At 39.1% G+C, this 27,305-nt stretch overlaps 1 protein-coding gene across 1 annotated transcript; it reads left to right on the forward strand.

Moving 5' to 3' along the window:
* The first annotated feature begins 277 nt into the window (after window positions 1-277).
* On the forward strand, window positions 278-25,609 carry LOC118406514. Its single transcript, XM_035806576.1, has 24 exons — window positions 278-500; window positions 1,811-2,330; window positions 2,567-2,685; window positions 2,934-3,167; window positions 3,291-3,506; window positions 3,726-3,883; window positions 4,272-4,450; window positions 4,660-4,811; window positions 4,927-5,053; window positions 5,214-5,404; window positions 5,530-5,644; window positions 5,798-6,012; window positions 6,293-6,467; window positions 6,808-7,389; window positions 7,647-7,877; window positions 8,091-8,175; window positions 8,439-8,677; window positions 9,686-10,168; window positions 20,096-20,338; window positions 23,639-23,812; window positions 24,172-24,345; window positions 24,583-24,756; window positions 25,284-25,457; window positions 25,605-25,609. The coding sequence occupies exons 1-24, from the start codon at window positions 309-311 to the stop codon at window positions 25,607-25,609; spliced, it is 5,157 nt and encodes a 1,718-aa protein (XP_035662469.1). The 5' UTR covers window positions 278-308.
* Window positions 25,610-27,305: the final 1,696 nt, after the last annotated feature.

Consider the following 27,305-nt stretch of genomic DNA (forward strand, 5'->3'; position numbering starts at 1 on the left):
GGAACAGTGCATGAAACTCTTGCATAATTTCCACTGTTTTATCTTAGAATTCTTTAATCTAAGACAATATAGGTTGTGTTTCGTTGGACTTTGCATAAACTGAGTTTGTATCCCTCAATATGGCCTAAATGTGTAAATAGGAGCATGCGTCCACTCGTACATTTCAATTTTGTAGACAATGGATAAACGCAATTAATTCCAGCACTGGAAGTTTAGTTTTATTTGTCTTATCATTTACTAGATTTAGTCGTAATACTGTGAACTATTTCATACAGCTTCGTAACGCAGGACTGTCTTTGGGACAAACTATGGAACGAACAGCCAATAGTCTTCTGGACATCTTGCCAGACACCAAAGACTACATGAAGGCATTTGAAAAAGATGACGTCACTGTTGCGGTTGCAAGGTCCACTAGGAAAGATATAATACTTCAGAGTCGTCAAGTTAACGTGTCAGCATTTCCCACACACTGTAATATAGAAGGGGGTACAGATGCCAAGGTTAGTGGTCATGCTATTCTCTTCGTTTGCATTCCATGCAACTACGTTTCATTCAGTTCCAATATAACGTTATTGATAATTCTAGAAATAAGAACAATGGTTAATGGTACCGGTAGAATAACGATAAGATATGCAGGCAAACGATAAAAAAACATTGTCTATTATCGTGAGTACTTGAAATACCAATTAAATATCAGCTTAGGTACTATCTTAACCCTATTCAGACCGGGGGGGGGGGCTTTTGAGGCCTGCGCCAACTTCGATGTTCTATAACGCCAGAACGCCTTACGCTAAAGCCACCAAATTTGGCGAGTTTTCCTAAAATATTGTTGGCAACAATTTTACGAAGTTTGACAAATTTTCCATTTTTTCGTGTTGCCATGGCAACCGTTTGCTGACAGGCAATTTTGCCAAAAATCACTATTTTTGGTTCTAACAATGTATTTTTCACATCTATTTGCTATATTACTGCTATTTTGTTACATAAATAAAATCTTATATTATTTAGCATATCTTTCATAATTATATATGCATAAATTATGCTAATTTGATGACGTCATCAGCCCAAAATCCAAGATGGCGGACCGTATGGCCACATCAAGAATATCAAGCTAATTATCCCTTAAAATTTGTAACTACCTGGTATTTTTTCATCATAAACCATCTAAATGAATTAATTTAGTCTATTTCCATTGCCCTTTGTGATTATTTGTTGCAAAAAAGGGAGTTTGAAAAATTCAAGGTAGTGGATATAATATAGCGGAGCCTAACTCGTATCTTAGGTGTGCATGACGTCATTTTATGACGTCATTATGACGTCATCGATGTTGCTATTGGCAATACCAGTCGTAATACAAATTTTTATTCTGTTATCTGCACTTGTTGTTACATTTTTGTAGTATAACTTGAAGTTGTCTGAGAATACCCTTTTTTCATGGGTCCGGCCAATATGATCAAATTGATGACGTCATAATTACGTCATCTTACGTCAACGTAACATCAAACGTCAAATACTCGTCAGATATTATGTCGATATCATGTCCTGAACATTTGGTGGCCCTATGGCACGTCGTTCAAGAGTTAGAGGACTTCAAAGTGGAGGGCCTCAAAAGCCCCCCCCCCCCCGGTCCAGGGATGACCAAAAAAGCCCGGTCTGAATAGGGTTAAGATAACGCCATTCATCATTTAGTGAATGGAAAAATTAGGACTTTCATATTGACTATACAGTTGGTAATGTAATGTGTTTAAGAAATATTTTTGGTCATTTTACCGCAAGACTGTTAAAATAATCATGCCGTTGTCTGTTATAGATGATTGTGATGAAGAAAAACTTGTTTTCATGGAATGCCTCTACGTTTGGGGAAAACGTCACCACGCCCGTGACTATGTTTTCGTGGGGATCCCAGCGCTTTGACCACAACTGCTCTGTGCAGCTGAACCTCTCCCATCCTATAGCAATCGAAAATATAGAAGACCCAAGACGTCAAAAACGTGACCTTCAGGAGCGTGGTCTTGTTGGTGCACAGTTTGCTCTGGGCGGCATTGTCGTTGGACAAAACAGCAACGAGACGATGGTTTTATATGCATTTGATGTACCAGCCGTTACTGCTGTTGTTGTGATGCAGTTATCGTGGTGGGATCACGCCGCTGCCTTCCGTGTCTTCTTCCGTTACGACACGCCACCAACAGAGCAGCTTTATGACGACAGGATGGTAGTTGAGGAGGAAGATGCTGTTCTGGCTTGGCGTCGAGGCACAAACAGCGTGCGAAAATTTGTCCCAAATATCACGAAACGACGGGGGAGACTTTATGTTGGGGTACAAAAAGCAGGTAACTTATCAAACATTTCGATGTAATTTTTATTTTTAATGTCGAAGCAAGAATGTATACAACTTTTACAAGGCAAATCCAACACTTCACTGTAATGATAAAAATTGACCATTGTGACAAAAACTATACAGTTTCATCATTTTAACCTTTTCTGAGTTGACTGTCAGTTTGCTTTTAAAAATTTCGTATGTGGAAGATTAAATGCGATTATGAAAAATGTCAACGTCTCTCTTTAGAATCTGACAGCCTTTTGCAAACGGCACTTTCGCCCAAAGACTTCGTACTTCAGGCATCAGCAGTTAGCTGTCTTAACTGGGATCATACATTCGAGAAGTGGCAAGACGTAGGCTGTGGGGTAAGGTTCAAGGATTTGATCCTGACCCATGTGTGAAAAATATGTGTACTGCTGTCTTGAACAGTGACAGTAATTGCAGTTGTCTTGGTTATATCTTTATTGGAGAGTATGGCGGTCCAACGTAGAGAAGTAAGCACTTGCAGTTCTTAGTCTGTAGTACGTTTTCTGTTCAAAATTATAACGTCCGTCTACAGCTATCACTTCATCCTTTTTATTTAAACTTTAAGATATGCTTTCATCTATATCAGGTTGGCGTGGATCCATTTGATAGTACCTTCAGATGTAACTGCGACGTTCCCAAGCCGAAGGCTGTCATTGGCGGCTCCTTGCACGCCCTTCCAAATACTATCGAATTGGACGACATCTTCAAAGATCCCAGCATCCTTAATGACAACAACCTCGTTTACTACACGGTTATTTGCGAGTGGGCTCTCTACTTGGTGTTAATGATTATACTCAACGTAGACTTTCAGCGTTTTCGAGTAAGTACATCTTCTTCGTACCATGCCCCTTAATTGGCACATTATCATTTCTGCAGCTGAATAAAGTTTGTCTAGTTGGTGTGTATAGTTCTACATTCTCATTATTCCTCTCTTTTGTACCAGGAGAAAACGACTGACAAATCATCAACTAACGGAAGTAAGAAGCAGTTACCACAGCTGTCCGTCCTCCCCTCGGACAGGATGCCAGCCCCACATCTCTACCAGATCACCGTCACCACCGGATCCATGCTTGGTGCCGGTACCTCGGCACGGATCGGGTTACAGGTATTCGGATCAAAGAGTAAAACCGCAATCAAGATGATCAATCCGGACGGAGAAGTAAGTATGATCCACTTTCGTTTGATGTACAATTCCAACTCTAGCATTCGTTTTGCACTTACCTTATTGGCTTGTGTGTGTGTTATTTTCTCAAACTCTTTCACTAAACTTCCACTTCTTGTTCTGTTAAAGGCAAAGGGTACAGATGATCAAACATAAGTTATTTATAGAATTAGCGCCTTGAAAACGTTTCAAACACCGCTGCCATGTGTTGTACAGTCTTTGTCCCGAGGTGGTACTCATGACGTCATCATGCCCCTGAAGACGTCACTAGGACATCTGGAACTGCTGCATATCTGGCACGACAACACCGGTGTTGACGAAACTTCGTGGTTTCTGAGGGATATCATTGTCAAGGACCTACAGACGAAGGAAGTGTAAGATTCAAACAATGACCACCTTATTTTCGTGATGGGGCCTAAGGGTGTATCAATTTAAGCCTATGTCTACAGAATACATGGATTTTTATGTTTTCATTCAAATGGCTGAAATCAGACAAATCGTGGTTGTACAGACTAGTCAATTGTTTTGGTCCAAACTGTCTTATAATTTAAGTTAAAAGTCATCCCCAAACCACACAGTGTATGGAGGTATATAATTCACATAGTGTGGTTTATAGAAGGATGTCACTGTATAATACACATCAATAAATCTCACTTTTAAATTCATCAACGTTTGACTATACCAATCGTTCTTGTTGACAAATGATGTGATAATCAAATGATGAAAGACTTCACATCCGATTGATTGATTTATCTTACACAGTTATCAGTTTATTTGCTACGACTGGTTGTCTGAAGACCGAGGCGACTTCCAGATTCAGAAAGTTCTGCATGTGGCGACCCGGGAACAATTGGGATGCTTCAGTAGCCAGTTCCGAGAGAACGCGGACGCAATGTTCTACGATCAGCACTTGTGGACATCTCCTTTCGTGTCACCTGAAGGTATTTTTTACGTTGGTGGTTAAGTATGTTTTACTTTGTCTTTCTTCATCTGATATACTGCAACATTTTCAGAACAATCGCTTCAAACCGTAATGTAGGTCAAGCTGTTGAAATTGACCATACCTGGCAGTAAACTATTTGCACTGAAGGCAATGGAATATTTACTAAAAGGTATATGTTGCATTAAACTCGTTTCAAATCAATTTTAGGATCCAGTTTCACCAAGTCAGAACGTCTATCTTGCTGCTGTGCTGTTTTCAACAGCATCATGTTGTCCAACGCCATGTGGTACAAGAGTGACGAGGGCTTTGTGACCAAGAACACCGTGTTTGACCTTGGATTTGTACAGATCACCTTACAAGTAAGGGAACCGTCTAGTTCTAAACCTCCTACCTCAATCCCGACAACATATGCTGACGCAAATAAACATTCCATTATGAATTCACACTTTTGCTTTATGTATTTTTGTAACCAAGGAGCTGTACGTGAGTCTCATGACAGTTGTCATGGTGCTACCTGTTGTCCTGGTACCGGCTAGACTGTTCCGGGTGGAGGTACCAACTTCAATAACAGCTCCGGGAATACGTCGTACTTCCAAATATGGTATACATGTATATAGTTCTTCAACGTATTGTCTAAGTTTTGATATTCCTTTACAATATCCAATGTATGGAAGGTGTCTCATCCAGAAAATAATCTTACCGTTTTCAAATAATTGTTTCTCTCTTTTAAGAACGATAAGTATTTTTATTTATCCCCTTAGGGTTATTAAAAGGTGTACTGTCCCGATGGTCGAAGTACGTGGCGTGGTTTCTCGTGGTGATGGTTTCCATCCTCTCGTCCTTCTTTGTGATCCTGTACAGTCTAGAATGGGGTAGAGAGAAGAGCGAGGCTTGGCTAAAGGCCTTCTTCTTTTCTTTCGGTTTGTCAAGCATCATCGCCGAAACTGCCGAGGTAAATTGTTTGTTTCTGTTTCCTTCTGTTAACCAATTTCTGTCGCTCCGCTGCATCCTAGTATCTTAAATTCTTGCATCGTACAGCTAATGACTAACTTATTGACGATACGTGTATACCAACAGATATTGTTCCTGGCGACTCTTTTTGCCTTGATTTGTAACCAGAGGTCTTCCAACAAGCAGAAGACATACAATATCAAGGAAAAAGACCTCCATCTTCACCTTTATGATCACAAAGGTAAACCACGACACTTTCACAGCACATTGACGGTTCTTTGTTTCAAAAAACAACAGCGGTTAATCAGTAAGAATCTTTTTGCCTGGAAATATTAAAGAAATACAGTAGCTTGTGTTCTAATCAAAGTCCTATTTACGACGTTGACCCTTTCAGCTCCCGTAAAAGTGTATCCACCTGGTGCTGCATCTACAGAAAGGATGAAAGTCAAAAATCAACAACGACGAAAGTTTTTCTTCGTCATGAAGGAGTACGTTCTCCTGTTCCTGTTTGTTGTGGTTCTGTTCTTCATCAGCCATCACGACAAAGACCCGTTTGCTTTCAACGCATCGCAGACGTTGCACGACACTGTTCTAGAAGATCACGATTCGGTAGGTCATTTTCAATTCACCATGTTCAATCAAGAGCACTGCTAGATCTAAGGACAAATGTCACTGATCTTCATAATGGAACCATAATTTATGAATGAATGATTTCTTGGCATCTTTTGAGAACGTGTTCTTATTCGTAGTCAGTCACCTTCTCCCCAAAGCTTCTGTGAACCCATTGGAATCATGATGCATGATGAACTTTGAAAAGAAATTGTTATCTGTTAACATCTTTAAACATGCTTCATTGAATGTATTTACTCTGCGTCTTGCAACTTTACAGATCACCACTGCTGACGAGTTCTGGACATGGACTGAGGAGATCCTCCTGCCTGTTTTGTACCCGTCGTTCTGGTACAATGGGTGGAAGATGAAGTATCTGGACCGACAGTTTCCTCTTTATACTGAAGCATTTAGAATTGGCCCACCGCGACTTACTCAGTTTAGGAAGGCACCAGGTAAGAATCATGACCTCTTCTCTATTATCGTACATAATTACTTTCATTTCGATGAACTCCTTTCTTTTTACTCTTTCAAGCCCTTTTTTTATAAACTGTTTAAATGTAATTGTCTTAGATATCGTCTCTACTTTTGAATCAAGTGTAACAATGTCACAACTAAACCGACCAACCAAACCTTTGTTGTCACAGTAGAAAGTACACGAGCTTTTAAGCAGTAGGATAATTCTGTGCAGGTTCATTTTCAGTTCTATAAATTGCATAAGCTTCCTATAGATGCATTTGTCTTTTAAGAAAGAATTTCCTGTTGCATAATTTAAAGTTTTGGTACTCCATTCAGATGACATGGCAACAGACCTCCCTGAAAATGGATGGATGGTTGAAACTGGAGACGGTAAATCCGCATGTTGGAAGTTCAATGTCACCGGCGTGATGTCAAACAACTCAGGCTGTTCCGCAGAACACTCCATGGAACTCCCAACTCTCCTGGGTTTGGCGACAGCAATATTCTCCGACCTTCGGGATAACAAGTGGATCGACAAATACACAGATTACCTGGTTCTGGATCTGTCGCTATACTACCCAGCACAAAAACTGTTCAGTAGTCTGAGACTGACCGTAAAGCAGGAAGATGTGGGACATCTTTCAACATCAGCATCTTTTGCAACACACAGGCTTTTCCAGTACGAAAATGACTCTGATATGGTCGCTTTGTTTTCCTATATCCTCTTTATGTTGTTATTCTTGGTTAATATCATCAAAGAAGCGACCACAATGAAGAAGGAGGGAAGGAAGTTCTTCAGTTCTATGTGGAACATCTTTGCTTTTGCGAGCATAATTGGATCTGCAGCTGTCATCGGTATCTTTGGAATAAGGTACCACTCTGCATCTGCAGCACTGGCAAAGTTGGTCGAGGCAACAGGTACATTGTTGCAGATTGTCGCATTATACATATTCAGAGATTGTAGCTTATGAATTTGAATATGAATTCTTTCTTGATTACAATGAAACATGCCATAATTGGGGAAAATGCTTCTTGAAGTGCATGTTGTCGGCTTCTATCGTAATCTGGGCGTTAGATGAATTACCTCCGGTTGATCGTATGTCAACTATGAATTTTACAGCAACAAAGAAACAAACCAATTACCATCTCTCATATTTGCATCTCTTCTTTTGTAGGCGAACTTGGAATAGATCGTTTTGTCGACTTGAGCTCACCCTTCTGGTGGGATGAAGTTTTCAAGACCGTGCTTGCCATTGTACTGTTCATCACTACACTGACGTTACTGCGAGTTTTCCGCTTCAGCAAGACCATCGCCAGTTTCATCGCCCTGCCAGGCGCCATGAAGAACGACTTGGTCGGCTTCTCAATCATAACGGCCATAGCCTTCATGGCTTTCAGCTGCTCAGGTAAGAGGTGCTTCCCCTCATTTTAATGACTGTGACAGGGTTATAACGTTACTGTATATTCCTTGCCTAAATGGACTGGACCTTCTTGGTCCTTAGAGAAGGTAGAATGACGTAGGTCAATGGTACTTTTCAACATAGATTAAAACACCGACGTCGTATTTTACTTAGAACTTTGTAATTGATGACGTAAGACATTTCCTATATTTATTACAGGGATGCTGGTGTTTGGGACTCATATGAAGGCATACACCAATGTGTTGCACACCAACTTTGCCTTATTTGAGATGTTATTGGGAAGGTATGTATTGTCGTCATTGCCTCATTTTAACATGTTTTTTTGTGTTTACATTGCACATAAAGCTATTACGAAGTGAAGATAAATGGCAGGGGAAGGGTACTCCTTAATAAATTTTCCTATAAGCAACTTTTTAAAAAATCAGCAACATGTTTTATATCACACATAAAGCTATTGTATGTGAAAATAGATTCCGTGGGAGGGGGGTAGATAAATTTTCCTAGCTTCTATGAGCAACCTTTTGACTTGAGGGTCATGTTCTACAGGTTCTTTGCCGAGGAAATCTTAGAATCGAACCGATATATCGGCCCGATCTTCTTCACTTTCTTCATGATACTCATCTTCATACTACTCGTCAACTTCCTGGTGACCATCATCTGTGATGCCATTGCTACTGGTGTCTACGCTGCGGATGAACATGACCAAGAACTGGCTGACTACATCTGGAGAAGTTTCCAGAGAGTCTTTGGGATTCATGTCCCTCCACCGAAGGATGTAATATCAGGTAACTAATCTCTACAGGACAGTTTATCTGTGTTGGTAGAAGTGAATGTGAAGCACATTCGAAATCTTGAATCTAATCACGACGACAATGGCACATGCTCAAAATTTCAACTGTGAAACTCTAGTCTTTTACCAAGGAACGAGTGACTCAATTGCGGTCTCTTTTGATGTCGCTTTTGACAGTTAGACACCAAATAATCAAATATTTAATCGTGTAAGCCACTGTACAAAGGGAGTACAAGCTTATTTGGAATTTAAAAGAGGATATAAAAAGATTGATTGTTGACTGAAAATAGTAACCTTGAGCAAATAACCTTTTAGTAAAGATTATATTCATTTATTTATTGTAACTTCGACTCGACTTATTATTTTTTTTATTCAAACATTTAAACAGAAGTACAGAGTGACAAAAGGGGGCGCACTCAAGTGCAAGACTTATTTTGACGCTACCCCTTACATAAAAGAAGCATACATATTTTACAGAGAGAAATCAAGAACAAATGAAAAGCAAAGGAAAATCACATCAGACAGAAAATAATACATTGTACTTAGTATAACAAGAAAGGATAAGCGCAAGTCCAGTTTCCCACCCACTGATGAAATAATTGGACACATTACAAAAAATGCCAGGACAACTGTGTTTTAAAAACGCTTAGTTGTAGTGATGAAGTTTTGGGTTGTTAATAGAATATTGGAGTTGACAACAGATGAATGTAAAGGACTACCACGGAGTAAAAGGGAAACTCTAGCGTTGTCCGATAGTGATGAGAGGTTAAGGGTGTGTCCTAAGAGCCTGGAGAGTTTGCCGAGGAGGGTTGAGCGTTGGGCATTGTACACAGGGCAGTGGAGTAAATAATGTAGTACTGTTTCGCGTTGGCACCCGCAGTTACATGCTGGGCTATTGAGCAATCCTCGAGTAAAGAGACTGTGGTTTAAACTACAGGTGCCAATACGAAGGCGTAATATTCGTAAGACTCCACTTATTGTATTTTCTATTCATCATTTACAGATGAAATGAAAGAAACAGAGCTCAATACAACATTCGAAATTATTGCAGAATCCTTGAATGAAACCCTGGATGTTACAAGCAGCCTTTTGGAACACAACAGAATCGACGAGCCTTCTTTGACCATACACGATAATGCTATTGTCCAACGTCAGATCACGAAGCAGTCACACGAAGTAAAATGCGAGGTCGACGCTATGCTGCCGTCAACTTCGTCTGCTATCGGACAGCAGGTAGAAGATCTCCTGAAAGCTCATGAAGAAGACACGGCGAGATATGAGGAAGTGCAGAACAAGAGCAGACGACGTGCTGAAGCCATGCTGAAGAGGAAACTGGCTGAGAAAAGGGAGAAAACACAGACCATGGTACATCACGCGCAAGAGATGATGGAACAACATGCTGCCTACGAGGAACGGCTGGTTCAGCAACAAAGGATGAACAGACGCCTGTTCCAGAGCAAACTTCGTCAGAAGATGGCGCTTCGTGGTTTGCAAAAAAGAGATGATCAAAAGCAGTAAGCTTTCTTGTAATTTTCGTTATATTTTGCCCTCCTCGGCCACATTATACGTGATAAGAATAATGTAATTTTCTTTCCATGTACATTGCTGTAAACTATTATGTTAATTTATTTAACCACCTACCCGTTTACACTGGACCTCTTGGAAGAGCGACTGAGGCCGACAGGGCCATATAGTTAAAATAAATGTCACAGTGATGTAAGTAAGTATGTATGTATGACTATAGTATCACTTAGGCTAAGGTCCTAATCGAAAAAGAAGCCCTGCCGGGGTAGTTCACAGGCTGTATTTTTTTTGCGTGGGACACTTTGTGGCTTTGAGGGTATTTTTGGGCCTGGCAGTACCCCGGGTTGAATTTAAGTCGGACTTAGAATTAACCGGGACGCGTTAACAAATAGATACCGTGACCTTCCCGTGTACTTTGTACACGGAGAGGTATCTCCCGGTATCCAGCTGTCTATTGGGGCAAAAATGTGTTTCTTCGGAACCCGGCCGGGGCTGCATCAAGACAGCAGTTTTACTTCGCCTGCTTTGCAATTTAAAATATGGATACTACTAGAGTTCTTTAAAAACAACATGTAACTCTTTTTTTGCCATAAAACCTATCATAGAATATATGTACAGCAGAACACATGTCTAACAAGTCGTCTCTTTTTTGCTTGTCCTGTCATAGAATTGAAGTACCAAACAAACGTACTAAATGTTATTTTGCAAAAGCACTGAGACCTATCCACATATTCTTTCATTTGTCTGTTGGTTATGTTTCTCTTTGGACACACTGCATTTACTACTTATTTATGTTCGCATTATGATCTTTATTGGGGTGAATAATTGTAAATAACCTTTGATAGCAAATTATACGTATTTGCAATGATATATAACTTTATACAACCTATACTAATTTATTGATTGAAAAGGTCATGATTTATTGTTATTTGCATGTCGTGGTAGTTTGATCAAACTGTTCCATGTTATACTGTAATTTATTACATAATTATCTATTCTCGATTTGTCTGTCGAAAAATTGTAAAACATAGTGAATAATGTGTAAATAGTCTTATGTAACCGTTATCTTTAACTTCTTGATTAGGAAAATAGCGGTAGAATTATCCAGCTAACTTTTTGCATTATAGTTATGTAATTAATTACGCGAATCACTGTTTAATTCTGTTGCTATTGTTACTTGAAACATATAGAAATAAATCTTTAAGAAAAATGACTAATGGAACTTTGGAACTTTATTCCTTTGCTTTCAGACAGAATATGTCCATAGCAACGTAACCAACATAAAATATAACGACCACAATGATAAAAGAAACAATATGAAAACAATAATAAAAGTACTACAATGACAGACGGAAACATTATGAGAAACAATAGTAAAAACAATAAGATACAATGACGACCTACATAAAGTTAAACATTTACGGGGCCTTCATCAGTTTCTTTTCTCTCATAACGATTGCTAACTGAAACATATTCCTCACGTCACAAGCTATCTGCCACCAAAAAATCAAGACCATAGCACATCCAGATCAAAAGATACAAAAAGGGCATGTCTGCTGCAGTACCAAGGTCACATACCAGGGGGCCCAAAATTTACCTTAACCTTCGTCTTCCCAACATCTACCCACATACCGAATATCATGGCAACCCGTCCAGAGGTTCTTGAGTTTTGCTGACCACAAATATCCGGAAACACAAACACACACACGTACAGACACACAGACACACAGACAGACACACACACACAATTATATCTCCATTTTTCATGGAGATAATAAATTTTGCTAAATGTCTAGTGACGGGTATTGTAGGGCAATTCATGTGAACTTATGCGGGTTTGGGTGCTTAGAATAATATGGCGCGATGTATTTTTTCCCAGTGAATTTGAAAAGGGACATTTTAAGACCTTTGGTTCAGAAATATTGTCCACATTGTTTTGTGTTTTTGTCCATCGACATAAGTTGTTATTGTTACCACAAGACAAATAGCTTGTGACTAATAAGCAGAGAGTGCTTTCAAAATAGGTTTGCCATGAATAATTTAGTGCCTAACCGCAACATCGTTATAATGGCAAGGTCGTCTTGCCTCCATAGCACGATAGACTCCGATGCTGGTATTTTTCGCTTATCACGTGATGGTTTCTGGCGTTTCCCCCACCCACTGCCACTTCCTTATTGGTTATGCAAAATTTGTTTTATTTTAATTTTTTTCAAGTTATGTTACTTAAAAGGAAACAGACAGAAAGACAGTTACATGCAGCACAAAGAGAGAAGGGACCAGGTTTTGTGTGTATGTCCTTCGACATTGGTTGTTAATTGTTACCATAAGCTTGTGACACATAAGCACAACACGACGGCCCGAAGAAAGTGATTCCAAAATAACTTGTCCGTGAGTAACTTAGTGGCTAATCGCAACATCATTGGCAAGGTCGTCTTGCCTCCATAGTACGATAGGCTCCGATGCTGGAGTTTTTAGCTGATCATGTGGTGTTTTCTAATAGTACAACGGCTATTAGTACAACGGCTATAGATTGATACTGAGTCCTCGTGGTTTTTGTCCTACTTTTGGTATCAATCAGAAAACAGCCCATAGCATGCCAAACAAGAAAGCTTCTGAAAAAAGCTGGTGCGTATTTTGGAAAAAGCCTGGATGTTAAACAAAATCACACGAAAAAAAAAGAGTTTTTAAACATCGAATTACTGAATTGGTCTTTCTTCTATAAAAAAAACACTACATGAGATTTGTCTAACAAAGAAAAAAAAATAGCAAGTGGGGTTCGAACCTCCGATCTACGGAAGGTAGGTACCGTGCTATAGACCGCTCGGCCACGCTGGCTCGATTACGCAATATCACGTATAGAAGGGCTATTTGGTTAAAGTGACCGATCCATCCATCCATCCATGCATCCAGGCAACCGCTTCGCACCGGCAAAAATGAAATCTCACGCAACAAAAAGGACAGTGTGGGTATATCCTCTTACTAAATAAAAGAAGTCCTCTTTTGAGTGTTTCTGAAATGAACTAACACTCAGGACTGAATGTTTGAGAAAAAGGTTTATTTTCTGACCAGAGATGTCCAATACTATATCCATCAATTGTAACATCTGGAACATTTTTTTTTCAAATTGTTAATGATAATGATATCTCGATGCAATCAGACGCAAAGCTGGAGAAAATAGGTACATGTGGCACATGACATACTTCATAAACATTTGCTATTTTGAAATGAAGTAGGCGTATAATTTGGGTACCTACTGGCGGTCAAAATACACCTAGTTATTATTATTAATATAAACTGTCCTCATTGTTTATGCAAATTAGCCCCTGATTTGCATGATAAAAATTGATTATGTAAGGCATCTCCAAAGCTATCTCACTCGCTCGCTCACGGCCCATGACAAAAGCTATCTGCATTCCAAATATTATGACAATCTGTCAACGCAAACTATTCCACTTCAAAGGGTGATACAGCTACATAGGCGCGAAAAAAGTTGTAGAATTCCGAAAATTTTTGCCAATCGAACGTATCATTTTCTGGTAGGCTAGCCCCTGAGATGTCTATAAAAAACACCCTCCAACCACCACACCCTAGCCCATTTCACGAAGGTTGAGTTCTACGAACGCATGTTTTAAAATGTTGTCAATTCTTTGTAATTATATGACCAAAACATTTGGTACTTAATATATATTGAACGTTATTTCAACTATCTACAAACTTTTGAAAATATTGATGATGCGGAATAGTTTCTTGATTAATAATGGTAACGACATTCTACCATTATTTACCATTTTCTACAATTTCAATGACATTTTCCAAGTGGATCATGCGGATGGGAGCAAAGCTATTCGCACATCCTGCAAAGTATGGTTGGGTATCATGCATCAATGGCTCACTACAAAGGACCCACCAGTGTCCTTCAGTGAAATTTGAAAATATACATAAGTTTCTATGGGGCAATGACCGACAATAGGAAAATGTTACAAATATTTGTAAATATTTCTAATGTTAAAAGTGAAAGAACCTTATAAATGTTGGAAAATCATTTAAGATATTAAGATTTAGTCCATCTCAAGCCACCGAGGAGGGTTGTCATTATCATTATTTGTTTTTAAAATGTTTTCATTTATTTGTAATTATATGACCAAAACATTTGAACGTTATTTCAACTATCTTAAGACTCTAAAAATATTCATGATGATGAAGAGAATTTTCTAATAGTTTCTTAATGATGGTAATGGTATTCTACCATTATTTACCATTTTCATAACATTTTCTAAATGGATCATTGGGCTGGTAAGAAAGCTATTCACACATTCTGCAAAGTATGATTGGGCGTTATGCCTCGATGGCTCACCACAAAGGGGCCTCTAGTATCCTTCAGTGAAATCTAAAAATATACAAAAGCTTTTATAGGGCAATGACCGACATGTATCATTTGGAAAATGTTACAATTTTTAATAAATATTTCTAATGTTAAAAGTGAAAAAAATCTTAGAGTCTAAAAGATGCTTGAAAATTATTTAAGACAAAGATCAAGTCCATCCTAAGTCACCGAGGTCGGTTGGCATTATAAAAATTTAGAAATATTTTCAATTTTTTATTGTATGATCTAGACATTTGGTACCTATACGTTGAACGTTATTTCATCTAGCTAAAAACTTAAAGACCTCTCTATGATCTAAATATTGATGATGCGGAATGACCAAAACATTTGAACGTTATATCAACTATCTTAAGACTCTAAAAATATTCATGATGATGAAGAGAATTTTCTAATAGTTTCTTAATGATGGTAATGGTATTCTACCATTATTTACCATTTTCTACATTTTCATAACATTTTCTAAAATGGATCATTGGGCTGGTAAGAAAGCTATTCACACATTCTGCAAAATATGGTTGGGCGTTATGCCTCGATGGCTCACCACAAAGGGGCCTCTAGTGTCCTTCAGTGAAATCTAAAAATATACAAAAGCTTTTATAGGGCAATGACCGACATGTATCAATGGAAAATGTTACAATTTTTAATAAATATTTCTAAATGTAAAAGTGAAAAAAATCTTAAAAGATGCTTGAAAATTATTTAAGACAAAGATCAAGTCCATCCTAAGTCACCGAGGTCGGTTGGCATTATAAAAATTTAGAAATATTTTCAATTTTTTATTGTATGATCTAGACATTTGGTACCTATACGTTGAACGTTATTTCATCTAGCTAAAAACTTAAAGACCTCTCTATGATCTAAATATTGATGATGCGGAATGACCAAAACATTTGAACGTTATATCAACTATCTTAAGACTCTAAAAATATTCATGATGATGAAGAGAATTTTCTAATAGTTTCTTAATGATGGTAATGGTATTCTACCATTATTTACCATTTTCTACATTTTCATAACATTTTCTAAAATGGATCATTGGGCTGGTAAGAAAGCTATTCACACATTCTGCAAAGTATGGTTGGGCGTTATGCCTCGATGGCTCACCACAAAGGGGCCTCTAGTGTCCTTCAGTGAAATCTAAAAATATACAAAAGCTTTTATAGGGCAATGACCGACATGTATCAATTGGAAAATGTTACAATTTTTAATAAATATTTCTAATGTTAAAAGTGAAAAAAATCTTAAAAGATGCTTGAAAATTATTTAAGACAAAGATCAAGTCCATCCTAAGTCACCGAGGTCGGTTGGCATTATAAAAATTTAGAAATATTTTCAATTTTTTATTGTATGATCTAGACATTTGGTACCTATACGTTGAACGTTATTTCATCTAGCTAAAAACTTAAAGACCTCTCTATGGGTATAAGTGTAAGAGGGGGGTGGGTTCAAACGGAAGGTTCTAATGCCAGAAAAGGAATATGTGCCGGGAAGCTTGTAGCTTTCCCACAGCATCTGTATAGAAATGTAATTAAAAGGACGGAGTGAGAGACAGCAGAAAATTCATAAAGAGCAAGCCGCTCCACGTCATATATTCCTTTCTCCGTATGTACTTATATTCCTTTCCTCGCATCAGAACCTTCCCGGTTGAAAAACGCGAAGATTGAAAATGAACACAAAGAGGCCGGTGAAGGAGGCTAGGTCATTGCCCTCATAAAAGCTGTTATCTGCCTCTGTAAACTCAAATTTCACTGAAGGAGACTGGTGACACTTTGTATACAAAAGTTCAATCCATTAAAGAATACAATGCGGTTTGACATCGAGTGCCAGCCAATCATAGTTTTACACAGTACATTAAACCATGGTGCATCTATATGTTCTATTGTATTCCTCTAATTCACCATGAAAGGAAGGGTGTTTGTTTGTGCATGTTGTGGGAGCATCTGTTGCAACGATTACAGTTAAGGAGGGTCAGCCTCTTCGAACTGGTCGAGGATTTTGTTTGGGATGTCCTAAAACGTAATTACGTCGCTAAAATGAGAAAAACAGCGAAAATAACTTGTAGCTGGGTCGACCGAGTCTTTTTCATATGGGCTTTGCTTCAGCTAGTGACCCAAGCGGCAGGTAAGGTTGATTTTAGTCTTTTTTTACTACAGGAAATTCTTCTCCTTTTTTTTACCTCACCTCCATTAAGCCGACTTGACAATTCGTGCGAACGCCGGCCGAATTTGTAGATCGGTCAGCGCTCGCCGAATTTCAGCGTCGACCGAGCATCGGCAATATTTTTCGCTGAAAATCTGTCCCATTATAAATTGTACGGAACTCATCTGACGTCCGTCCAACACCACTGATTATAATGGTACTATGTCTTGAACATGGACGAAGTCAGAACTGACTAACCCGGCAATAAGCCAATATCTGTATTAACTTTCAGTGAGTTGCGAGAAATATGTAGGGCAAGAGTGGACGGTCACACTGAAAACAATAGTATCAATGGAATGTTGTGATACACCAATCCAAAAGCTACCACATGAGCCACAAAGTGAACAGACTAGTCGGATTCACCGCAATACAATAATTCTGACCAAGCGGCAATCGGGCGAATCTCGGGCAAACCTCGGATGGAGGCCAGCAAAGACCGTCCGCGTCTAAACCAATAGCAAAAAATAAATAGAATGAACTATCTCTGTATCCGATTGCCTTTCTTTATAAACCCTCGATAAAATGCACGCAGCATTCTTAGAGACGTTCATACAGTACTTGAAAGTCAAAAACAAAGGCATGTATTCAGCACAGGTGTCAAATTGAGGTGTTAAAATTCTGTCGAGACCCTTCCAGCACGACACTCGCCCGAAGCAGGCCCAACTTGTCAAAAGTCGGACGGAATACTGTTCGAATATTGTAGGAAGCTCGAAAGAGTCTCAACCAGTCGCTAGGCCGAAGAACACCGACCTGAAAAAAAAGAGGCAACCCATTGACGAACTCTCCGAGCGCAACGCTCGCCGCCAAGGCCTCGCTGAAATAAAGCGCAGCTGCAAGTGCCCTGCAAACGCCGGCCGAGCTGCTAAAAATCGCTCGAGGCCAATGAGGCTTGACGCACCGGGCCAGACCCGACAATTATAGTTTTATACAGTCCATAAAACCTGAAGATACTATGATGCATCTACGTACATATTTATTGTATTCCTCTTATTCACCATAACAGGACGGGTGTTTGTTTATACATGTTGTGGAGCACATGTGACAACCGAGTGTAATAAAACTGATGTGCCATCAGAAAAAACAGGCTCGTCAATTCGACTATTAAACATTATGATATACAAAGTATAAACAGTATTACACTACATGGATACCAACGCATACGGTATATATACTAAAACATTACGACTTTATTTCAAATTCCTAATGTAAAATTCTATGTTTATTGCCACATGGGACTTAATGATACCCTGACGTTTGTCTTCCAAGACGTTGGTGGACGGAATTATGAATATGCATATTAGGGCGGCTTCGATAAAGCATGTTTGGCATAATGATACAGAGGGAGATGATCGTTATAAAGATTAGAGACAATGATAAGACAGTAAATAAAGTCATTTTTGGGATAAACTCCTGTTTTAGCTAGACGGTAGTAAAATGAGGTATTCTAAGATAACGTTTGACGCCATCGTTTCCAACGTTACACCAAGGACGTTATATATACATATAGCTCTTTATATATATACAGTCCTTGGCTACACCCCATAAAATCATAACAAAGGAGCACAAAATGCCTGTCTTATGAATAATCTAGAGTGCTAAGGACACGTTGGTGGACGGGATTAATATCATGAATATGCAAGTGTGGCATAATGATACAGATGGATTTGATCGTTATAAAGATAAGAAAGATAAAATTGTAACAGTAAATAAAGCCAGCTTTTGCGATATACTCCCTACTCTAGTTTTAGGCTTTTAGCAGTCTTACATTTCCTACCTGGTCAATACACTAAGCATAACGTATCATAGCAACATTGCATAAACATAATACGTAATTATATTTCAGCCATACCATAGGTATGGTGAAATATATTGTATTCGTAATGTTTCTTCTTCTTTCTCCTGTCACCGAATGACTTGAAATTTGGCACAAGGGTAGATTGGGTCAATACCCCCGACTTTTTTTTCATTTTTTTCATAACTGCCTTTAAAATGATTTTGTTAAGGTTCTTTGGTCATCTTAAGACCAAAACTGTATATTTTGGCCCCCTGTACCCTGGTATTATAACCGAATGAGCTGAAATTTGGCACAGATATGCCTTAATAATTCCTCCATATAAATTCAATATCACTTTTGGTGTACATTATAACGAAATGCTTAATTTTGCGATTATTTGGCCATTTTATGACCAAAAACGTACACTTTTGGCTCTGGTGCTCTGGTTTTAAAACCAAAATGACCTAAATTTTGATAAAAGGGTGCACTAGATATTTATTCAAATGACACATGTATAATTTTTGTCATAAACTACTTCAAAATGATATGTTTGGGGATTTTTTGTCATTTTCCAATATCCAGAGGGGTCAATTTTTAGTACCATGCTGTAGATGCATTTAAGTTCGCGTGGATTTAATTTCGCGGGAGCGGGAAAAAGGACTATTCGCGGTGGTTTTAACTTCGCGATAACAACATGCATAAAAGCTCTGTATTTTAAGATTATTAAAAGCCAACAACTCTTACCCGTAAAACAGGCTCCAAAATGCCAGCATATCCAAAGAAAATGACGTATTACTTTGTGTTAAAAAAGACAACAATGCATTTTCGCGGTGTTTTAACGTTATACTCGCGGTTGTCGCGTTGCCAATTCACCGCGAACTTAAAACCACCGCGAACATTTTTCCATGGCAGTAAGAGGCTAGAGTGCATGGTGCTACCGCGAACTTAAACCCACCGCGAAAAGTCATTTTTCCCCGCTTCCGCGAAATTAAATTCCCACGAACTTAAATGCATTTACAGTACTGTATTACAAATTGACATTCTGCGTCTGTGCTGAATTAGTGATCTTTGCCCTTCAGCTCGAGTGCCACATATTCTTTCATCCAATTCAAAATTGCTATGTCCCACTTGAAATCAAAGCATCCTTACCCTTTTGAGACCCTTCCGTCCACTAGTTCATATTGGGCAAGACCCACTTGCATGGGGATGATTGATGCCATGCCACTTGAAAGAATAATCATCGTAACCATAAGCGAGGTCGGACGTCCGGTATTCAAACTAGTGTCAAATGCAGGTTAGACGAAAGTGACCACTACAAGATACATCATGTAAATTTGAAGTTATGCTAACAAAACTTTATGATGAGCAAAGGCTGCACATTGTCATTTTTAAATGATGAAATTGCATATTTTGACGTATGCATATTATGGGACGAATAGGGCTGTCAAATGCATTAAACTATTAAATTCTGACAGCTTGTTGTGGATTATCTGGTTGTGCCTGTCATTATATCCCACATTCGTATGTTTCAGCTGGAGGGACATGTGGACTATCAACGTTTACCCACGTTCCCCAGAGTGACTGTGGTGATGTGGACATATCTGGTCACGGCAGCGTTACTCTCCAGTTCTGTGTAGACGCTTGCTGTGCAGAACCGACATGCGTGTCGTTCCAGTACAACACCCAGTCAACTTGCTATTTGAAACACACCATCTGCACAGCGGGGGAGAAAGTGTTCTCGTCAGGTGGCAACATGTACGATCGGCAAGTGTCAGGTAAGTGCATTGCTACCACAAACTGCATGTTGAAACCGGAAGACATCGACCCCTCTGGAACAAAAACCATGCAAATATTGTGATTAGAATAGTTCTTTTATCTCCACTATAACAGAAAAGCTAGGAGAAGTTGAATTTATGCAACGATAGTTTCATTTTGTATCTGTTAACTGTATCTTTTCAACACGTCTTGTTGTAATCAATCAATCAATCAATCAATCATTATCTCCTGGGCAACCGTGAATAGCTAGTATCGCTGTACACAGCCTTACTTTACGCATAGTACGTACGTCACATACAGAACGAGTGATGCAAGGGACGGACAGGTCTGCGGTGTATGTACTTGACATCAAGTCAATATCAAATGCAGAGAAACGAGACAGTATCCACACTTTGAGTACGCACTTACACAAAGCATAGTCACTAGTGAAACACCAAAGGCAGGCGTGTTTGTAGAAGGTCGGACGTCATCCATCTAATGCCTTAATTTTTTTAACGGGAACAAGGTCAATAGACCACTTCAAGGCAATGAATAAGAAGTTGGAAACAATTATACTCGGAGATAGCGGTGGACATTTGTTGGAGATAGCGGTGGACATTTGTTTCGAAGGCTGATAAGAAGTTATAGATAGGAGGGAAACAGTTGCCGTCAAAAGATTTCCATAATTTTGCTGTCCGGGGAAAAACGTTTGCTGTAGAAGGACTTGGAAACTGGCAATTGAACAGTATAGCGATGTGAGTTTGAAGAGATCCTAGTGTTGCGCTGTAAGGCTCTCAGTGGCGGGACAAGTAGTATGATGTCGTTGGAGCAATAGCCATGGATGTACCGGCAGAAGAGAGACTGGGATGCAACGTTTCGTCTGTGTAATATTTGTATTTTCAAGGAGGCTTATTCTAACAACCATGTTATACGTTAGTAGCCTGGATATCCCCAAGGCCGATGGATGTTTAACGTTCGCAACTGTTTTCTCAAAATTATCAGAGTCAATTATCGGGGTGTGTTGCTGGCTAAATTGTCGAAGGTCCTCGAAAAAATAGTATACAAACATCTTAATAACCATCCTACTTATCCTCTCCAGTTTGAGTTTATACAATGACTCACTCAATGACCGTAAGTCATTTCATGGCCCTCCTGCCTAATTAACTGACCCACCAACTTTGATGTGCCATATATTGTTCTTGGCTTGCTATATTCCAGAATTTTCAACAGGAAGTGGAGCACAATACCCATAAGTTGGTGTCAGACCATATAGATATCACCTAAAGCTCATTGATATTGAAATATGAATATGATAAGCACAGCTATATTTTATCACTTTTAGGCTCCAAGCGCTAGCCCCAGGAACATATTTGTGACACAAATATGGTATCTATGTATTCAGGAATGAGTATTCTACAATATTCAGCCTGTCCCACACGTACTAGTGTGATTTCAACAGAGATATGTTTTAATATGTTCAAAATATTATGAAAAATGGCATATTTGCAATATTCATGCAAGCCTGACAGGTAACTGGAAAAGGGAACAACCATGGGCCAGGTTGAACATTGAAGTGCAACATGTGTACTTTCCATACATGTCTTTTGTGACAAATGAAAATATTGCATAAGCTAGCGCTTTTACGAAAGAAAAAAGATGACAAAATTTCAAGTTTGGGCTACTCTAAGGATGAAATGTGACACGTTTGTTTTGATAAAGGAACAATATGGCCAATCAATTTGTTTACACAACCCCCTGACAGTAGGACACCGGGCTCTCATAGGCGAACAATGGGAATTGTTCACACCTTTACCTGTCAAGGTATATGTGCCAGACACAGCTTGGCTTGGCTTGGTTTGGTTTGACAAACAACAAACAAACAGCATTCGAGTATCTGAAATTACTTTTAAACAAATGCTGGGTTTCTAAATACAACATAGTATACACAATTATTGCAAATACATGGTTATGGCCTATCATGTTATACCATTATCAAATGGTGTGATATGTTCACAGCAAAGTGCATGATATCAAGGTTCTATTTTGAACATCCTTGATAATATTTTGTGTATCCACAATTCTACCAAACCAGACATAACCAGAAAGTTGTCATCATGACTGTCTGTCATGATTCAGTAATACTGGAGACTGAATAGTAGCTACTAGCAATAGGTGTATTGACAAAACTAAAAAAAGGAGACTTTTACATGTGGCTGTATGTTCAAATTTGAGGGTTTAAGTGTGAAACTCGGTGCCATACTGGCAAGCTGACTATGGTACATGTTACATGATGGGTAAGTAGCCACGATGGTAAAATGCAAAATGCAAAGAACATACTTTCGGTAGTTTAGTCTGAGTTTTACACTGACGCAATCAAGGACGTTATATTGAATTATAAAACATATAACTTCCTTGCTGCTTAGTATGAATCTAAATTGCAAAACTGGTTTGGTTCTATTTCTAGTGTTGCTTCATGTGAGTAGAATTTACTATAATTAATATAAAGCTGCTTTGGCAAATTGATCAAGACAAAAAGAACTGCAAATCTAACAAGACACATTTAGGATACTGTTAATAAAGTACCAGCTCAGTAACTTGCAAACAAGAAAATATCCGACGTCTTTGTTTGGGGAAACATCATGGCTACATTCTTGCATGTATTTTGGTGTCTAACATTAGTTACAGAAGTTCCAAAGCTAAACAAATCAAGTGCAAGTGGATGCTTTCTCTAGAGAGCTGTAACTTACATGTTCTAAGACATTTGCAGATAGTCAAAGTAAAAATCTAGCAGTGACTATCTACTACGTATGAAACAGTTAATGCTCAATACACATCATGTTGTCATTCCCAGACAGTACTGTCTGAAACAACCCTCCACACCCCCGGGGTTCCAGGTAACACTTTACCTGGCTTGGTGGAACCCCTCTTGGGATGTTTTCACACTGGGCGGAGAGGGGGCAATTAGTCAACAATGGGGTAACTTGGGGTCAAAGTTCGTTGCTATGTGTTGCTAGGGGAGCCGACACCCACTTCGCTGGGGGTCTCAAGAAATGACTTACGGTCATTGAGCAATTGTCTTTCAACGAGTTTACATCAATAGCCAAATACAAATCAGAATTGATGATATCAAAGGGGTGTATGGAAAGGTGTAAAAACGACGAGTGCACATACATGTATGTCCCAATCCATCCCATGTACATGTCAAGTTTCAGGTCAGGTGGGTTTTACATGTTGTTTCATATATTGTACGAGTTACTGTGTGTATATTAAGCTAACACTAAAATAACACAAGATTGTATTTCTTGCACTCTGTTCTTAAGCCACGCAGTGCCCGACACTCTCCAACCCTACAAACGGTGCTGTGAGCTACAGCTCCAGGAACTCCGGAGATGTGGCCTCCTACTCGTGTAACACAGGATACAACCTGAATGGCTACTCTACACGGACGTGTCAGTCTTCAGGCTCATGGAGTCAAACTGCACCAACTTGTGCAGGTATTCAGAGTGGGATGTGGAATATGAAACACGTTGAATAGCTATGTAAAAAAAGTAGCTGCTGCAGTTATACTTAATGTTTCCATGTGGTAAGGTAAACCATACAGTGGAGACAGAAAAATGAGTTTAAAATGTGTTTAATGGTCAATATAGGTATCCAAGCCACTCAAAATACGTTAAAGCTTTCTTGGGGGGTTGCCATCATCTTTATTGACACGGAAACGCAACACATTTAAAATCAACATACAAGTTGAGTTTAAAAGACGAAGAAGCTAGGCCGACCCCTAAATCAGAATAGTAAAAAATTCTGGAGGGCACAAGGTTTTTATTAGAATTATTAAATACATTCTACTCTACAGTCGTGCAGTGCCCGACACTATCCAATCCTACAAATGGCGCTGTGAGCTACAGCTCCGGGAACTACGGAGATGTGGCCTCCTACTCGTGTAACACAGGATACGACCTGAATGGCTACTCTACACGGACGTGTCAGTCTTCAGGCTCATGGAGTAACAGTGCACCAACTTGTGGAGGTATTCAGAATGAGTTGTGGAATATGTCTACGTCGAATAGCAATGTGAATAAATAGCTGTTAGATTTTATGTTTCCATATCGTAATGTAATCCGTAAAGTGATGACAAAAAGCTGAGTTTAAGAATTTGTTTTAATCGTTAATACAGTATAGGGATTTATGCCACTCAAAATACGCCACAGATTTCTGTCTTTAATTAGATTTAATTTAGAATAATCAAATACATCCTATTCTACAGTCGTGCAGTGCCCGACACTATCCAACCCTACAAACGGTGCTGTGAGCTGCAGCTCCAGGAACTACGGAGATGTGGCCTCCTACTCGTGTAACACAGGATACGACCTGAATGGCTACTCTACACGGACGTGTCAGTCTTCAGGGTCATGGAGTTATAGCGCACCAACTTGTGGAGGTATTCAGAATGAGATGTGGAATATGTCTACGTTGAATAGCAATGTGAATAAATAGCTGTCAATTTAATGTTTCCATGTCGTAAGGTAATCCGCACAACCAGGGAGTACTCAATTTCAATGTTTCGGTGTCTGTCATCAGAACAGAGACGAGGGGGATACAAATTGAGCCACGATTGGGACGGCATTCTCGCTGCTATAGTGCCACCTTCATCGGCCATAAGTAGCAGCGAGAATCGTATCCAGCCATTCTAACCCTGATAATGGTGTCTGACAAACACCGAAACGTTGGAAGTTACTCACTGGTGTGCTTAAAGACCCTATATGTAGATGTACAGTTAAATTATGTTTCCACGTGGTAAGGTATCCATATAAAGTGGAGACAGAAAATGAGTTTTAAAATGTGTTTCAATCGTTAATATAGAGATTGATACATACATACATACATAATATAGTGATTAATACCATTCAAAATACGTTACAGCTTTCTTTCTTTCATTCGAATGATTAAATACATTCTACTCAACAGCCGTGCAGTGCCCGACACTATCCAACCCTACAAACGGCGCTGTGAGCTACAGCTCCAGGAACTTCGGAGATGTGGCCTCCTACTCGTGCAACACAGGATACAACCTGAATGGCTACTCTACACGGACTTGTCAGTCTTCAGGCTCATGGAGTAACAGTGCACCAACTTGTGGAGGTATTCAGAATGAGATGTGGAATATGTCTACGTCGAATAGCACTGTGAATAAATAGCTGTTAGATTTTATGTTTCCATGTCGTAATGTAATCCGTAAAGTGATGACAAAAAGCTGAGTTTAAGAATTTGTTTTAATCGTTAATACAGTATAGGGATTTATGCCACTCAAAACACGCCAAAGATTTTTGTCTTTAATTAGATTTAATTTAGAATAACCAAATATATTCTATTCTACAGTCGTGCAGTGCCCGACACTATCCAATCCTACAAACGGCGCTGTGAGCTACAGCTCCAGGAACTACGGAGATGTGGCCTCCTACTCGTGTAACACAGGATACAACCTGAATGGCTACTCTACACGGACGTGTCAGTCTTCAGGCTCATGGAGTCAAACTGCACCAACTTGTGCAGGTATTCAGAGTGGGATGTGGAATATGAAACACGTTGAATGGCTATATAAAACATTTTAGCTGCTGCAGTTAGACTTTATGTTTCCATGTTATAAGGTAATCCATAAATTGGAGACAGAAAATGAGTCCAAAAATTTGTTTTAATCGTTAATATAATGATTCATGTATTTCAAAATACGTTATAGATTTCTGTCTTTCTTTAGAATGATTAAACACATTCTTCTCTACTCTACAGTCGTGCAGTGCCCCACACTATCCAACCCTACAAACGGCGCTGTAAGCTACAGCTCCAGGAACTACGGAGATGTGGCCTCCTACTCGTGTAGCGCAGGATACAACCTGAATGGCTACTCTGCACAAACGTGTCAGTCTTCAGGATCATGGAGTCCAAGTGCTCCAACTTGTGATCGTAAGTGAAACGTTGGAACATGAAACAGTTTCAATGTCAGTGTACGGCTTTTGTTTTTATGCAGTATCTTTATGATGATATTCGTCATTCTACATTCTTAGCAGATGGTAATGAACAAAGTAAATAAAGATAGGAAAGTTTTGAAACAGTTTTGTCTTTTTATGTTTTCTTTCGTTGTATTTCTTTTCTTAATTAATATTTCTTTATGTATAAACAGCATAGTGACTGTGTCACGTTTAATCTGCCTACAGTTGGACAGTGTCCCATACTGACAGCCCCTACAAATGGTGCCGTGAGCGGTTCCAACTTCTACGGGGGCATGCTCACATTCACCTGCAATGTAGGATACAACCTGGTCGGTTCCTCTACACTTTCCTGCCTGTCGAGCCTAACCTGGAGTGGAAGTCCACCAACATGTGCAAGTACGATGTTCAGAAACAAAATGAATAAGATACGTTTAGGCATCTAGATGAACATAGAATATTCTATAGATAAAGGAAGGCTTGTGCTTAGCTATGAATTTCGGCAGTGATATGAAATTTATGATTTTTTTGCTGATTCTAACAAAAAATGCCATAACCGTAACATATCGAACTTTAACTTTAATGAAGGTCTTTCTTTCTCTCTTTATATATGACTTTGAACATTGGACCGAAATGACTTTTCTAAACACGTAATTACTCTTTGTACTAGTTGTACAGTGCTCACTGCTGACAGCCCCTAACAACGGTGGAATGAATGGCGGCAATAACTACCAAGACGTAGTGACGTTCAGCTGCAATCTTGGATATGAGATCGTGGGAAGTTCAAGTGTAACCTGCCAAGCTGACGCTACATGGAGTAATAATGTCCCAACCTGCACACGTATGAGAGAAAGTTTCTGTCTACTAAAATAGAAGAACTCTCAATGGCCAAGGATAATAATTAGTCACATATTTGGAACGCAGACGGCAATACCAATAAAAGAAATGGCAATTTAAAAAAATCTGTCATTCCAAAAGGAGTCCCTAGCTGCACTGTATGACACAG

The sequence above is a fragment of the Branchiostoma floridae genome, chromosome 19, assembly GCF_000003815.2.
Source record: "Branchiostoma floridae strain S238N-H82 chromosome 19, Bfl_VNyyK, whole genome shotgun sequence".
Lineage (NCBI taxonomy): Eukaryota > Metazoa > Chordata > Leptocardii > Amphioxiformes > Branchiostomatidae > Branchiostoma > Branchiostoma floridae.